We start from the raw sequence: 16,690 nt of genomic DNA, 5'->3' as shown, positions 1-16,690 counted from the left end.
AAATCTACTACAACCATTACAGTCATAGAAATATAATAGCTATTTTTAAATTCAGAGGAAACATTTAAGAAAAAAACCTAAAAATTACATACTTACAATGTTTTATCTAATTACTAAAACATGAATGTGGCTACAACTTATTTAAGACAGGTATGACTTACCCTAGCCAAGAGCTCAAATTCTGGAGCAAAATTCTGGCAAGGTCCACACCAAGGAGCATAGAAATCAATCACCCAATGATTTTTCCCTTGTAGAACTTTTTCACTGAAAGTCTGAGGTGTTAGATCTGTGGATACTTGAGGTAAAAATCTGTGGCAAATGATCAAAATCATTTTTCATTATATAAAACCAAAGCAAACATATGAAATGCAATAATATTGTAATACTTTCTAAGTTAAAAATGATGTCAAGGAAGGGCAATGTAATAAAGTACAGTACTATCTTGGTTAATATAATACTTTACTAAGTAATTTAAAATGCTAGAACCTTAACCCACAGTAAATTTAACTATTGACATAAAAGGGGGGTAAATGGCTTTGAATCTATTTCATACAATGATATATATTTTAATTACTCACCCTAGACCCCAGATTCTCAGGGAATAAGCATCCCTATTCCAACCATTGTAACTGCTGAGAGAAGAAAAAATGTTAGTTGTAAATAGGATTCTCTATTATTGGATGTATTCAGAAAACAATCTTATTGTAGCAATTTAAAAAATAAGTTATATTGATTGATTTCATCTGGCATCTCTCTTCTCAAATATACCTAGCTACAAATTCTGGTTATAAGGCCTCACAAATGTATTTTTCTCTAGTCTTGGTATCTTTGTGCCTCAGACAGCCCAGAATGTCTAGCTGTCTACTGGACATCTCCTGTAGACCTATGGGAATTGCGAAACTCAGAATGTCCAAGGGTTTTAGTTTCTGAATCTTTATTCAAGTTATTACTGTCTGTCAAATTCCTACCCATTTTTAAAGACACATGTCAAAAACTACCTACAAAATGCAGCCTTTCATAATTTCCTCATAGTTGTGACCCTTTCCTCTCTTGAAATCCATGGTTCATTTTTACTTGTTTAATAACATTCATCATATGTACCTTACATTTGAGTTTTCTACCTGAAATACCACGTGGTGTTGTGGAAACAGCATGGGTGCTGAGACAGACTTGGGTTCAAACCTCAACTTCAACTTAGCAGCTGTGTGACTTGGGGAAGTTATCTAAGCCTTAGATAACTCCTAGACCTTGGATTCTAAGGTCTGAGAATCACAGTTTACTTCTCTGTAATAGTAGGAAGGGTAGTAATTCCTAGTTCACAGAGCATATGTGAGGATTATTGGAAATAAGGTGAGTAAAGTATCTAATATAGTACCTGAAACCAAATAAGGAGTTTAAGGACTTAATAAATGTTAGCTCTTCCTTTCCTTATCTTTTTGTCTAGACTATAAGCTTTATGCACAGTGAGACAGTTCAATACTCCCTTTTCATCTTCTGAAATGTTCATTAACAAACTATCTTTACGTAGTGGGCTCCCAATAAATATTTGTTGGGTTAACTTTTATTTTGTTCAGGTAACTTAACTGTTAAGTGTATAATTAAATAATTATAATAAATGTCTTCAAATATGAGAGAATACTTACTGATACTGATAAGCTTTATTTGATTTTGGGGGAAAAAATCTTATCTCAGGGTATCTTTGAACGTTTTCCTGGGCACAAAAAGAATGATACTGTTGGCAATCTATACTGCCCACATTGATCAGTCCAGTTAATGTCTGTAAAAGAAAAAACAATTACCTCCATAACTTTTTACATATGTTTGCAATGAAGAAATAAGCATTATATTATTATGGTGAAACAGTTATTATATTATTTATCAGTGACTTTTACCCAATAAAAATGGATAAGGGTTTAACATATAATAGACCATTTATACTAATTAATTTGTAATCTAATTTTGTAATTAAGTACTTACTAAAATTATTGCAGATTAAACAATTTACTTCATTTATGTTACATGAGAAAAAACTATATACTTCTAAAATTCAAAGTGCTAGAAACTAATGAGTCTTTGCAATATTTCAAAGAATTATTCTTTCCAATGAAAACAAGCTTTGTAGGTGTCTAATGTGTTATACTGACTCACACCTGAACTTAAAAATTTTATTGAAAAGAGCACAAAAATATGTAATCCTAAATGTTAAGATACTAGAAATCACTTTAACTCAGATTTAGTTTTTTATCTTGTAAATAAATGTGAAGTAGTAATTGCATTTTCCATTCTGGTATTTAAGTGATTTGTTTCCAATCTTCTACAACTTAAAACATGGTGCCTATTTTCAGGAAATTTTCTAAATACACATGCTGAAAGCTTTTTTTTCTTACTTTTAAGTCCTACAGTATGTCAGGAAATGATATTTTTAAACTCTAAAAATAAAGCAGGAAAAAAATTAGAAAATTGAAACAAATATGAGGTAAATTTTTGGGTTGTTGTTGGCAACAGTTTAGTCAAAAGTACTGGATATACTGGGCACGGAGGCTCATGTTTGTAATCCCAGCACTTTGAAAGGCAGAAGTGGGCAGATTACTTGAGGCCAGGGGTTCAAGACCAGCCTGGCCAACATGGCAAAACCCTGTTTCTACTAAAAATACAAAAACTAGCTAGGCATGGTGGCACATGCCTGTAATCCCAGCTACTAGGGTGGTTGAGGTTGCGGTGAGCCGAGATTGAGCCACTGCACTCCAGAGCGAGACTCTGCCCCCTGCTACCCGACCAAAAAAAAAAAGTGTACCAGATGCTATACACACAAAAATGGTAGGCTATACCATTCACACACCAGACAGAAACAGAGCTGGAATCAAAGTGGTATGATCAGTACTGTTATTAAGTAATAATTTAGTTGTGGGTTCATTCACATCCGTTTCAAAATAATTCTGTTAAATAAACATTCTTAGTAAATGTTAAGATTTAAAATAAACTATTTTTACTATACCCGGGCCATTCTTTTCCATTCTGGCATTAAGACTTGACAAGGATGACACCACGGAGAATAGAAATCAACCATCCAGACTTCGTTGTGTTTTCTTTGTGTAACTAGTTCGTTGAAGGTGGTAGGTGTAAGGGAGACCACTGAAGGATTCATAAGATCCTGAAGAGAATATAGCTTCCATTATAACATATATATAAAGCATAGCTGTTCATATATTCCTGGCAAATTGTTGGTACAGGTTGAGTATCTCTTATCCAAAATACTTGGAAGTATTGAGAATTTTGAATTTTGGAATATTTGCATATATCTTGGGAATGAAACCCAAGTCTAAACATGAAATTCAGACTTTGGAGCATTTCACATTTAAGATTTTTGGATTAGGGGTGCTCAATCTGTGTATGTCCTTTAGAAAGTTCCCATTTTTGAGAAACCAAAAGATGCTTAAGGATAGCTAAAAGAAATCCAATGTGAATTATCTTAAAATATGAAAACAAACCTAACTTAGATTTTTAAGTTTGGATTTTGCTCATCAGTTTTGTAAAAAATCAAGCTCTATTTATCCTTTATCTCTATGTATCACTAAAATCATAACAGGCAAAGAGGCAACTTTAAGTTTCTGCATGGATAATAAAAGAGTTTCAAGGGCTGCCTGGATGTCTACAGAGGCCATAAAGTTCTGTTCTAGAACCAAGAATGACTGGTTTGGAAATGATTCTTTAATTACTAGTGGAAAGCCTACTATCTCATTTTTCTGACATTCTGACTGGAGATACTACACCTTTCTACAGATTCTTTGTTCCAAATGATATTTTAACAAAGCTTCAGCCTACAACAGTCAGGTAATACTGATGAAGAGGCTAGCTTCACTGGGAAAACAAGACAAAACATTACGTTAGAGGAGGAGGAACAGGTGAGTAGGACAGGGTTGGAGGGTCATCAAATGGATAATAAACAACTAGAAATTTTCTTTTTTTTTTTTCTAGGAGGCCCCTGTAAGTATTTCTATCAAGAGTGTTACCGAGGAAAAAAAAAAAAAAAAAGATGCTGTAGATGCCAGGCACTTGTTTTCAGAGAAAACAGTGCAAAGGGGTGACAAGGTGAAAATACATTGCATATGTTCAATAAATAATTGTGTCCATTGTTTATAAGGCACTGTACATACCAGGTAACAAATAAAACACAGATTTACTTTGAGTTTACAGACAAGTATATAATAAGAGTAAAACATTAGAAAAATTCTTTAAAAATCATTTTGTAAGAAAATAGTTTGGGCATGAAAAGAGTAAATCCTATTAAACAATATGAAACATTCATACAGGGTTTACATATAAACAGACAAATTTCTAGCCACATAGTCTATAATTTGAAATACCTCTATGAACTCCAAGATTTGTTCAGCAGAGTGATGTCCTTCATACTCATGAATGTTGGACTGGTTGAATACCACTGTTGTTGGATAAGCCTGAATGTTATACTGATAGGAAGGAGAATACGAATTAAAGATTTTATAGATTTCACCTATTTGTTACAAATTTATAACAAGTTTGCCTTTAAGTAACAAGAACAAGATTTTAAAAACCCATTTCTAAATTTCTGGTGACAAAAATTTTAGTCTCACCAAATTTAGCAAAGGACTTATGGTGATGAATACTGCTAAATACTGATGAATACCTGATCCTTATTTATAGCTGCTCCATTCGCCATGAGAACCATAGGCATTGAAACATTGAGAAATCGGCATGGGTAATTATACGAATGGTCCCTTTTTACTCTCCTGAACCAAGGTAAGAAGAGGCTATAAACAACAGGCTGTATCTCTAGCGTGAGTCTTTTTTTTAAACCATAATAAATACTTTTTCTAGAAATAGATGATGATCAGGAAATAAAACAGCAAGAATAAAGACACAAATAATTAGGGGGTACATGATTATATTTTAGGTTAAAGAATTATGAATCATGCCCTATGAATGTAATCCCTTTTTATTCTTTCTTCAAGATAGCCTTTATAGTAGGAAATGCTTAATTTCCTTCTCAGAATTAAAATGGGCACCAGCCCAGGAAGCATCTCTCTAAAGCTTTTATTTTTATTTTTTAAAAAGTTATAAAGAGATCCTTGTCTGTGGATTTGCTGTAGCTGAACTTTGCACTCTTAAAGTTTTAAGTACTCATTAGCAAATTGGAATCTTTGACCAGGATTCAAAAATAATTTTTGAAAAAACAATGGAAACATTTATATTAGTCTTGAAAAATGTGTGCAAATTCAAATAATTCACTGATTAACAAAGCAATTGTAGCTAAAATGTAACTATGTGTTGAGCATTATTTTAGCATTTAACATGTAGTTTCTCATTTATTCTTCACAACAATTATACTTAGTTGCTAAAATTATAAAACCCACTGTATAAATTAGGAAACTAAGTTACTGAGAGGCTAAGTAACTTGGTCAAGGTCAACCAATTGGTGAGTGGCAACTAATTGGTGAGTAGTGAATCTTGGCCTCTATTCCAGGTAAATCGATATCATAGTTTTAAACCCTTACACTGAACTCACATATGTTTAATGAGCTAAGATGAAAAGTAGAAAAACTAAAGAAATAGGCTGGGCGCAGTGGCTCACGCCTGTAATCCCAGCACTTTGGGAGGCCGAGGTGGGAGGATCACGAGGTCAGGAGATCAAGACCATCCTGGCTAACACTGTAAAACCCCATCTCTACTAAAAATACAAAAAATTAGCTGGGCGTGGTGGCGGGTGCCTGTAATCCCAGCTACTCGGGAGGCTGAGGGAGAAGAATGGCATGAATCCGGGGGGTGGAGCTTGCAGTGAGCTGAGATTGTGCCACTGCACTCCAGCCTGGACAACAGAGCAAGACTCCGTCTCAAAAAAAAAAAAAAAAAAAAAAAAACTAAACTAAAGAAATTAAAATTAAGATAATTATTGTTTATCACATCAATTTTGTATCTTTGGTTGGCATTTCTTTCAAAGTTACAGAGAAAACATTCAAAACCAAAGGCCTTGTTTATTTCCTTTTATAAAAATGTATTTTAATGAAATTTCTACAGGCATGTGCCACTGCTGCTGGCTTAAACTTCTATGATGTTCTAAAAATGTATGGCTTTCTTTTGTTTTCTTTCCTCTTCCCATTTCTTTTTTCCCTTTATCTTTTCTCCATCTATGTTCTTTAAAAACATTTTGTTTTTTACGAGTTATTTAAAACATTCACAAAAGTAGAGAGCAACAAACTCTCGCGTATTCATATAGCTACAATAATCACTGACTCATGGCTACTTTTACTTCACTTATACTCCCTTTCTAGTCTACTCCCAAGATCATTTTAAAGCAAATTTCAGATGATCTATAATTTCATCCACAAATATTTCAGTATATTTAAAATATAAGGACTCCCCTCCATATAACCACAGTATCATTTTTGTTGTCAAAAACTAACAATAATTACCTGAAATCATCAGATATCTTGTCAGTGTTCACATTTCCCCAATTATCTCTTTCTTTGCACTTGGTTTGTTTAAACTGCATCCAAACAAAGTCTGAATGTTGTATTTGACTGATAGTCTTTTAAGTCTTTTTAATCTCTCCTCCACTATATATAATGTATTTGGCCAATAAACTGGGTGTTTGTCCTGTAAAGTTCTCCCATACTGGGAAGTGCAGATTTCATATCCATGGTGTCACTTAATGTGCTCCCCTGTCATTCAATTTCCTAAAGGCTAATAGATTGGAGATAGATCTACTATAGGATTGATTTTTTTTTCTTTTTTTTTGCCAAGAGTATTTTATAGGTGATATTATGTACTTTCATTCTACGGTATGTAATTTTTAGTTCTTCCTGCAACTGAGGAGTGAATATTTACCTGAGAAAATAATTTCATTTAAACAAAGATTTCAAAAGGCTTGTTCATTGTTTTAACTTCTTTCCAGCAAATATACTTAGAAGTATGAGGAAAGCCAAAGGAAAAAAAATATAAAGTGTCAAAAATATTAAAGAAATATAACAATCTTCAATAATTGGAAAATCATATAAGCATTTTATGAAGTTAATGAAAATAGTTGCCTGAGTTTGATAAATAAGAACTTATTTACATTCAATCCATTGATTAGCTATTCATGGTTTAATCCAATCATATTTGATACCACTTTCTAAAAATATTATTTGTTTAAATAATTTGTTACTACTCTAAATAGAAGATGTATTATTTCTAAGTTATTTTAGTGTTTTAATAAGAAACAGCCAAAAGGTCTTCATTTTATAAAATTAATTAGAATAATTTTTGATACTTTGCCTTACCATGTTACAGAGTCCCTCATGAACTGTACAATCTAATGTACCAAACTTAAGCTGACCATAAAGAAGATTTGATGCTCTTCGTAACTCTGGTAGTAAAGCTCGACATGGTGGACACCACTAGGAAAGAAAAAATATTCATAAGCACCGAGCCAAATGACACAAAAACCCCCCCCATCATTTCTGCAACAAGTAATATGCTAAGTAAGACAAACTGTACTTATGGCAAACCTTCCCTGGAGGAGTAATTACATTAGCACTCATTTAAAAGCAATATGCATTAGTGGCCATAATGGAATGACACAGTTCTTGTACTAATGATTCAAAGTTATCTAGAAAATGTCTTTTTGCCATAACAGGAGAAGATCTGACAACGTTAGAATTTGACAGATAAAAATAACTTACAGGGGCAAAGAAATCAACAAGCCATGGTTCTTTGTCATTGGCAGGAAAATTTTGAGGTCCAAGCGTGGTAACATGAGAATTCACACTTTCTTTGGCAAAGGCAAGTATATCATATAGAATCTTCTTTCCTTTCAAAGTGAATGAGAGAAATTAAAATCCAAATTCTGCTTTTTGTATGCACAGAGACATTTCAAAGTTTTAATACTCAGAATACTAAAGAAGATAAATTATGAACAAATTGATTTTGGTGAGGTTTTAGTGTTCTGTATACTATACAGGGCTTAGCTCTGATAGGAGCACCCTTTTCTTGCACACTCCTCTGTTTCCTGGACTAGTTAAAAATGTCAAAATTGGCCAGGTGTGGTGGCTCACGCCTGCAATCCTAGCACTTTGGGAGGCCGAGGTGGGCGGATCACGAGGTCAAGAGATCGAGACCATCCTGGCCAACATGGTGAAACCCCCGTCTCTACTAAAAATACAAAAAATTAGCTGGGCATGGTGGCACACGCCTGTAGTTCCAGCTACTGAGGAGGCTGAGGCAGGAGAACTGCTTGAACCTGGGAGGTGGAGGTTGCAGTGAGCAGTGATCTCGCCACTGCACTCCAGCCTGGTGACAGAGTGAGACTCCATTTCAAAAAAAAAAAGTCAAAATCTCTTTGAAATGTTCCCTCATCTTCAGAGGTAGAATAATGACTTTTTTATAGGGTTCTTTAAATTATTTATGCTTACTTCAGTGATTACTATGGCCTAACTCCTAAATCGTTTTCTACAACCTAGACTTCTCTTATCAATTCAAAACCCATATTACCAACTGCCCAGTGAAAAACTGTACTTGGATATCACGTAAACATGTCAAACACAATACAGTCCTGCATAATGACATTTCAGGCAATGGTGGACCACATATATGATGGGGTCCCATAAGATTATAATGGAGCTGAAAAATTCCTATGGCTCAGTGATGGTGTGGCTGTTGTAACTCTGTAGTGCAACACATTACCCCTTTTCTATGTTTAGATACATTTAGATACACAAACTCTTACCGCTGTGTTACAGTTGCTTATGGTATTCAGTACATTGTAACACATTGTACAGATGTAGCCTAGGAGCAATAGGCTATACTGTATAGCCTAGATGTGTAGTGGACTATATCATCTAGTTTTTTTTAAGTATACTCTCTGATGTTTGTACAAGGATGAAATCACCTAATGACACATTTCTCAGAAGACGTCTCTGTCGTTGACACATGGCAATATATTCAAATTGAGGCTGTGTTATTTTCCTCCAAACCTGCTCCTTTTCTCACCATCCTTATCTTGGCAATAACATAATTATCCACTGGGTGCCTAAATATAATTCCCCAGAGTGAGCCTTGACTTCTTTCTCTGCCCTGTATCATAATAATTCTATCCATTCCATTCTTACCATTTCCAACCCATTGCTACTGCCTGAACTCAGTCTGGCCTTCTGCAATAACCTAGCTAGTGTTTCTTCACCCAGTCTTCCTTAACTAATCCATTTTCTACATTGCTACCACAGTCCACTTACATTGAACGGTACAATCACTAAACTGCAATTTCGTCAAGTCAGAAACACAGGTATTATTCTTGACTCTCTCTCTCTTGACCTCCCACACATCTCATCAGTCACCAAGTAATACTGACTTTGCATTCTTGGTCTTTTACAAATCTACTTCTCTTCATCTCTGTTACTATCAGAGAAGCTAGCTACCATATTGAGAGCAGCCCTACAAAGGCCCACATGATGAGGAACTGAGGCCTCTGCCAACAGCCAGTGAGGAACTTAGGCCTCCTGACATAGGAGGCCTCCTGACAATCACAAAAGTAAGCTTGGAACCAGACCCTGTAGCCAGTCTAGCCTTCAGATGACCATAGCCCTTGCGTATTTTGAATGCAACCTCATGAGAAAATCCGTGTCTGGAACTACCCAGCTAAACTTTTCTCAGATTCCTGACCACCAAAAACTGTGAATTAATACATGTTTGTTTTAAACCACTGAGTTTTGGGGTAATTTACTACTAAGCAATAGACAATAAATACTCTCCACTGCAAACACTTTTAAAAACTTGTCCATAAAATCAAATTCACATATAACAATATTAACTTTAAATGTAAATGGACTAAATGCTCCAATTAAAAGACACAGACTGGCAAATTGGATAAAAAGTCAAGACCCATCAGTGTGCTATATTCAGGAAACCCATCTCACGTGCAGAGACACACATAGGCTCAAAATAAAAGGATGGAGGAAGATCTACCAAGCCAATGGAAAACAAAAAAAGCAGGGGTTGCAATCCTAGTCTCTGATAAAACAGACTTTAAACCAACAAAGATCAAAAGAGACAAAGAAGGCCATTATATAATGGTAAAGGGATCAATTCAACAAGAAGAGCTAACTATCCTAAATATATATGCACCCAATACAGGAGCACCCAGATTCATAAAGCAAGTCCTGAGTGACCTACAAAGAGACTTAGACTCCCACACATTAATAACGGGAGACTTTAACACCCCACTGTCAACATTAGACAGATCAACGAGACAGAAAGTCAACAAGGATACCCAGGAATTGAACTCAGCTCTGCACTAAGCAGACCTAATAGACATCTACAGAACTCTCCACCCCAAATCAACAGAATATACGTTTTTTTCAGCACCACACCACACCTATTCCAAAATTGACCACACCCTTGGAAGTAAAGCTCTCCTCAGCAAATGTAAAAGAACAGAAATTATAACAAACTATCTCTCAGACCACAGTGCAATCAAACTAGAACTCAGGATTAAGAATCTCACTCAAAACTGCACAACTACATGGAAACTGAACAACCTGCTCCTGAATGACTACTGGGTACATAACGAAATGAAGGCAGAAATAAAGATGTTCTTTGAAACTAACGAGATCAAAGACACAACATACCAGAATCTCTGGGATGCATTCAAAGCAGTGTGTAGAGGGAAATTAATAGCACTAAATGCCCACAAGAGAAAGCAGGAAAGATCCAAAACTGACACCCTAACATCACAATTAACAGAACTAGAAAAGCAAGAGCAAATACATTCAAAAGCTAGCAGAAAGAGGAGCCGGTTTTTTGAAAGGATCAACAAAATTGATAGACCGCTAGCGAGACTAATAAGGAAAAAAAGAGAGAAGAATCAAATAGATGCGATAAAAAATGATAAAGGGGATATCACCACCAATCCCACAGAAATACAAACTACCATCAGAGAATACTATAAACACCTCTACGCAAATAAACTCGAAAATCTAGAAGAAATGGATAAATTCCTTGACACATACACTATCCCAAGACTAAACCAGGAAGAAGTTGAATCTCTGAATAGACCAATAACAGGAGCTGAAATTGTGGCAATAATCACTAGCTTACCAACCAAAAAGAGTCCAGAACCAGATGGATTCACAGCCGAATTCTACCACAGGTACAAGGAGGAAGTGGTACCATTCCTTCTGAAACTATTCCAATGAATAGAAAAAGAGGGAATCCTCCCTAACTCATTTTATGAGGCCAGCATATCCTGATACCAAAGCCTGGCAGAGACACAACCAAAAAAGAGAATTTTAGACCAATATCTTTGATGAACATTGACACAAAAATCCTCAATAAAATACTGGCAAACCGAATCCAGCAGCACATCAAAAAGCTTATCCACCATGATCAAGTGGGCTTCATCCCTGGGATGCAAGGCTGGTTCAACGTACGCAAATCAATAAACGTAATCCAGCATATAAACAGAACCAAAGACAAAAACCACATGATTATCTCAATAGATGCAGAAAAGGCCTTTGACAAAATTCAACAACGCTTCATGCTAAAAACTCTCAATAAATTAGGTATTGATGGGACGTATCTCAAAATAATAAGAGCTATCTATGACAAACCCACAGCCAATATCATACTGAATGGGCAAAAACTGGAAGCATTCCCTTTGAAAACTGGCACAAGACAGGGATGCCCTCTCTCACCACTCCTATTCAACATAGTGTTGGAAGTTCTGGCCAGGGCAATTAGGCAGGAGAAGGAAATAAAGGGTATTCAATTAGGAAAAGAGGAAGTCAAATTGTCCCTGTTTGCAGACGACATGATTGTATATCTAGAAAACCACACTGTCTCAGCCCAAAATCTCCTTAAGCTGATAAGCAACTTCAGCAAAGTCTCAGATACAAAATCAATGTACAAAAATCACAAGCATTCTTATACACCAACAACAGACAAACAGAGCCAAATCATGAGTGAACTCCCATTCACAATTGCTTCAGAGAATAAAATACCTAGGAATCCAACTTACAAGGGATGTGAAGGACCTCTTCAAGGAGAACTACAAACCACTGCTCAAGGAAATAAAAGAGGATACCAACAAATGGAAGAACATTCCATGCTCATGGGTAGGAAGAATCAGTATTGTGAAAATGGCCATACTGCCCAAGGTAATTTACAGATTCAATGCCATCCCCATCAAGCTATCAAGGACTTTCTTCACAGAATTGGAAAAAACTACTTTAAAGTTCATATGGAACCAAAAAAGAGCCCGCATTGCCAAGTCAATCCTAAGCCAAAAGAACAAAGCTGGAGGCATCACACTACCTGACTTCAAACTATACTACAAGGCTACAGTAACCAAAGCAGCATGGTAGTGGTACCAAAACAGAGATATAGATCAATGGAACAGAACACAGCCCTCAGAAATAACACCGCATATATACAACTATCTGATCTCTGACAAACCTGAGAAAAACAAGCAATGGGGAAAGGATTCCCTATTTAATAAATGGTGCTGGGAAAACTGGCTAGCCATATGTAGAAAGCTGAAACTGGATCCCTTCCTTACACCTTATACAAAAATTAATTCAAGATGGATTAAAGACTTAAACATTAGACCTAAAACCATAAAAACCCTAGAAGAAAACCTAGGCATTACCATTCAGGACATAGGCATGGGCAAGGACTTCATGTCTAAAACACCAAAAGCAATGGCAACGAAAGCCAAAATTGACAAATGGGATCTAATTAAACTAAAGAGCTTCTGCACAGCAAAAGAAACTACCATCAGAGTGAACAGGCAATCTAAAGAATGGGAGAAAATTTTCGCAACCTACTCATCTGAGAAAGGGCTAATATCCAGAATCTACAATGAACTCAAACAAATTTACAAGAAAAAAACAAACAACCCCATCAAAAAGTGGGCGAAGGACATGAACAGACACTTCTCAAAAGAAGACATTTATGCAGCCAAAAAACACATGAAAAAATGCTCACCATCACTGGCTATCAGAGAAATGCAAATCAAAACCACAATGAGATACCATCTCACACCAGTTAGAATGGCAATCATTAAAAAGTCAGGAAACAACAGGTGCTGGAGAGGATGTGGAGAAATAGGAACACTTTTACACTGTTGGTGGGACTGTAAACTAGTTCAACCATTGTGGAAGTCAGTGTGGCCATTCCTCAGGGATCTAGAACTAGAAATACCATTTGACCCAGCCATCCCATTACTGGGTATATACCCAAAGGACTATAAATCATGCTGCTACAAAGACACATGCACACGTATGTTTATTGTGGCATTATTCACAATAGCAAAGACTTGGAACCAACCCAAATGTCCAACAATGATAGACTGGATTAAGAAAATGTGGCACATATACACCATGGAATACTATGCAGCCATAAAAAATGATGAGTTCATGTCCTTTGTAGGGACATGGATGAAATTGGAAATCATCATTCTCAGTAAACTATCGCAAGGACAAAAAACCAAACACCGCATGTTCTCACTCATAGGTGGGAAGTGAACAATGAGATCACATGGACACAGGAAGGGAACATCACACTCTGGGTACTGTTGTGGGGTGGGGGGAGTGGGGAGACATAGCATGGGGAGATATACCTAATGCTAGATGACAAGTTAGTGGGTGCAGCACACCAGCATGGCACATGTATACATATGTAATTAACCTGCACATTGTGCACATGTACCCTAAAACTTAAAGTATAATAATAATAAATTTAAAAAAATTCAAATAAAAAAAACTTGTCCATAAAAAAAATAAAAATAAAAATTTGTTCATTTACTTGTCTGTTTTCCCTAATAGTCCACAATGCTCTTTGTATTAGAGATTACTAAGTATAGTTCACATTTTTTCCTATTCCTCAGTACTGTACCTGGTACATGCAGATGCTCAATAACTATTTTAATCCAAAGAAACAATGTAAGTTCTATTACAAAGTTAGTAAGAGCACATAAAAGGAAGTGCTTGGAGATTCATAATATATTTCCCAGGGAAGAAGCTGCTTTACGTTTTGAAAGGCAATTTGGAGTTTGCTAAATATTCTGTGGAACAGGAAGGAGTGATTACAATGCAGGAGGAAAAATCGTGTGAAGGCACAGAGGAGTGAAAGAACATGGCATTCACAAACATCCAAAGGTAGCTGGAGCTAAGACTATCTGGAGGGGCAGCAGTGGGAATTAAGACTGGAAAAACTGGCAGAGCCAGACTGTGAACATACCCTATCCACTTAACAAACATTTCCTGAGTTCTTACTATGTGCCAGACACCATTCTAGGTGCTGGAGACAGAGCAGTGAGCAAAACAGATGAGATTATTGCTTCTATGCTAAGGAATCTGAAGCTTATGCTATAAGAAATAAGGAAAGTCAAGGCAGAAAAGTGACACAAGAATGGGTAGTAACTGCAAACAAAACAAGGAATTGACTTTAAGGAAGAAAGGCTAGGAGATAAGCAATCCTCCCAGAGGATAATACTATCACAGATGAAGGAGATGATGGGCCTGAAACAAAGCAGTAAGCACAGAGAAGAGAAGGGGGTGGGGTCTGAGAACTATTTCAGAGATAAAAAAGAGTATTATTCCATTATTAAAACTTAGTCATTTCTAGCACTTTTAGTGCATGGTATAGTTTAACGGCTATAAGCCTAGGTTTTGGACTCAGACAAATTTGGATTCAAAATCTACCATGGCTAGTTTCTAGTTGTCTGTCATAGGGCAAGTTACTTAACCTTTCTAAGTCTCCATTTTCTCCTTCACTGGGCTGTTGTAAAGATAAAAATGAAATCACGTATGCAAGGCTTCTGGCAGAATGTCTGACTTATAGACAGCAGTGAATAAACAGTAGTTACAGTGAGGGTTATCTTACCCCACAGTTCCTCCAGCCTAGAGGTCTCACTTCTTTTCCCCTATAGTTGCTTGGAGAAATTGAGCACTTTATGCTCAATTCAAATACCACTTCTTGACCTCTACTATGCAGAAGTCTATTTGATCTTGTTGTCGTTAATACACAATGACCATTAAAGTATTTTTTATGTTTTCTTATGGATCTCCCTCCTCCGTTCCCTGCTACACTATTTTAAACTTCTTGAAGGAGTTCATGTCTTACAAATTTATATCCTCAACATTGAAAGCAGTGCTAGGTGCTAATGGGCATTTCATCGGTATCTGTTGTTCACTTAACTGCATGGTAGTTGGTAGTCTGTGTGTTTCTTTTGCTATATTTGACCTCTTTCAGGACAAGGACTCTGCTGTAGTCCAAACTCTTGGAATTAAGACTGCACTCACATGAATGCAGAGCTAAAGTCCCAAATAAGCTGAAATAAAATTATAAATGCAAGAAAGATAACAAGGCAGTTAATGGAGAAGTCTGGAAGTCTAGTGGGAGAAAAATCCAAAAGAATGTTTGGAAATTGCCTATAATGGCTGAGATGATACACATGGCAAGCTGGAATATAAACTGCAGGTGTTGCTTACTTTTGCAAACAAGCAGGACTTAAATTACTCACTAGCTTGACTTATCACCAGAAATCCTGATCAAAATACTGAATAGAGAAAAGGCATTTATGTTAAAAAGAAGGGTAAAGAGAATAAAGTGACTACATATAATTCAAAATATCTGTCCTCATATTTACTGAGAAAAGTTATTTACAATAAGCATGTCTGTACAAAATGAGTTTAAAAAGCACAATTAGGAAACTTCTATTTGAAAATGAAGCTAAGTTTTTTTTATCATTTTTTCCATTCTTACCATGATGAATTTCATATTCTTTGGTTCCTTGTCCTTTAAATACTGCTAGAGACGGCTGAAAAACATACAGATTACTACAGATGTCTGGTGCAGAGGAACAGTCAAACCTGCCAACCTAAAGGAGAAAAAGGTCAAATTTGATAAAAACACTGTCTTACCCATTTATTTGTAAATATTCATGATAATCCAAAAATGGCATTGCCCTAATGACACAGTTTTTAAACAGAAGCTAATAGGCTACGAAAATAAGAGACAGAAATAATTCATTTACATTTAATACTAAGACTCCATTTAGTTAAAAAATGCTTCCTAGAGAGTTAAAAAAAAACCTGAGGAATTCCCAAGAAAATATGAAGTTATTCCAGAAACCTACTTTTTGAAGATGTGGAGAATGTTTATATAATCTGGAGATAGAGGAGAGATCACTTTCAGAAGCAGAAATAATGAAGAAAAAAGTGATGTTTTCAAAGAGTGTGAAAAAGAAGAGCGTAAGCACAACAGCCAAATATAAACCGGGAACAAACTTGTGGCATTTAAGACAGAAGATCCATTAAGAAACAAGAAAGGCCAGGCGCATTGGCTCATGCCTATAATACCAGCACTTGGGGAGGCTGAGGTAGCTGAATCGCCTGAGGTCAGGAGTTTGAGATCAGCCTGACCAATAGGGTGAAACCATGTCTCTACTAAAAATACAAAAATTAGCCAGGCGTGGTGGCTTGCACCTGTAGTCCCAGCTACTTGGGAGGCTGAGGCAGCAGAACTGCTTGAATCCGGTAGGCGGAGGTTGCAGTGAGCCGAGATCGCACCACTGCACTCCAGCCTGGCTGACAGAGTGACACTACATTGCATTAAAAAAAAAGAAAAAAAAAACAAAGAAAAAGCTGGACAAACATCCCATCAGAAAAAAGAAAATGGG

General features: G+C 36.1%; 1 protein-coding gene across 1 annotated transcript in view; it reads right to left on the bottom strand.

The window, feature by feature from the left end:
* DNAJC10 (DnaJ heat shock protein family (Hsp40) member C10) overlaps positions 1 to 16,690 on the bottom strand; it is a 67,657-nt gene that overhangs the window by 24,750 nt on the left and 26,217 nt on the right. Inside the window, exons 13-20 of the mRNA XM_016950141.3 lie at positions 15,775 to 15,889; positions 7,698 to 7,825; positions 7,296 to 7,412; positions 4,365 to 4,466; positions 2,996 to 3,151; positions 1,644 to 1,777; positions 579 to 632; positions 162 to 309 (exon numbers count right to left, since the gene is read on the bottom strand). Coding sequence (XP_016805630.1) covers positions 162 to 309; positions 579 to 632; positions 1,644 to 1,777; positions 2,996 to 3,151; positions 4,365 to 4,466; positions 7,296 to 7,412; positions 7,698 to 7,825; positions 15,775 to 15,889 — 954 coding nt within the window. The remainder of the gene's footprint in view (positions 1 to 161; positions 310 to 578; positions 633 to 1,643; positions 1,778 to 2,995; positions 3,152 to 4,364; positions 4,467 to 7,295; positions 7,413 to 7,697; positions 7,826 to 15,774; positions 15,890 to 16,690) is intronic.

The sequence above is a fragment of the Pan troglodytes genome, chromosome 13 (assembly GCF_028858775.2).
Source record: "Pan troglodytes isolate AG18354 chromosome 13, NHGRI_mPanTro3-v2.0_pri, whole genome shotgun sequence".
NCBI lineage: Eukaryota > Metazoa > Chordata > Mammalia > Primates > Hominidae > Pan > Pan troglodytes.
The sequence above is the reverse complement of the archived record's forward strand: the minus strand, read 5'-3'. Positions and strand labels throughout refer to the sequence as shown.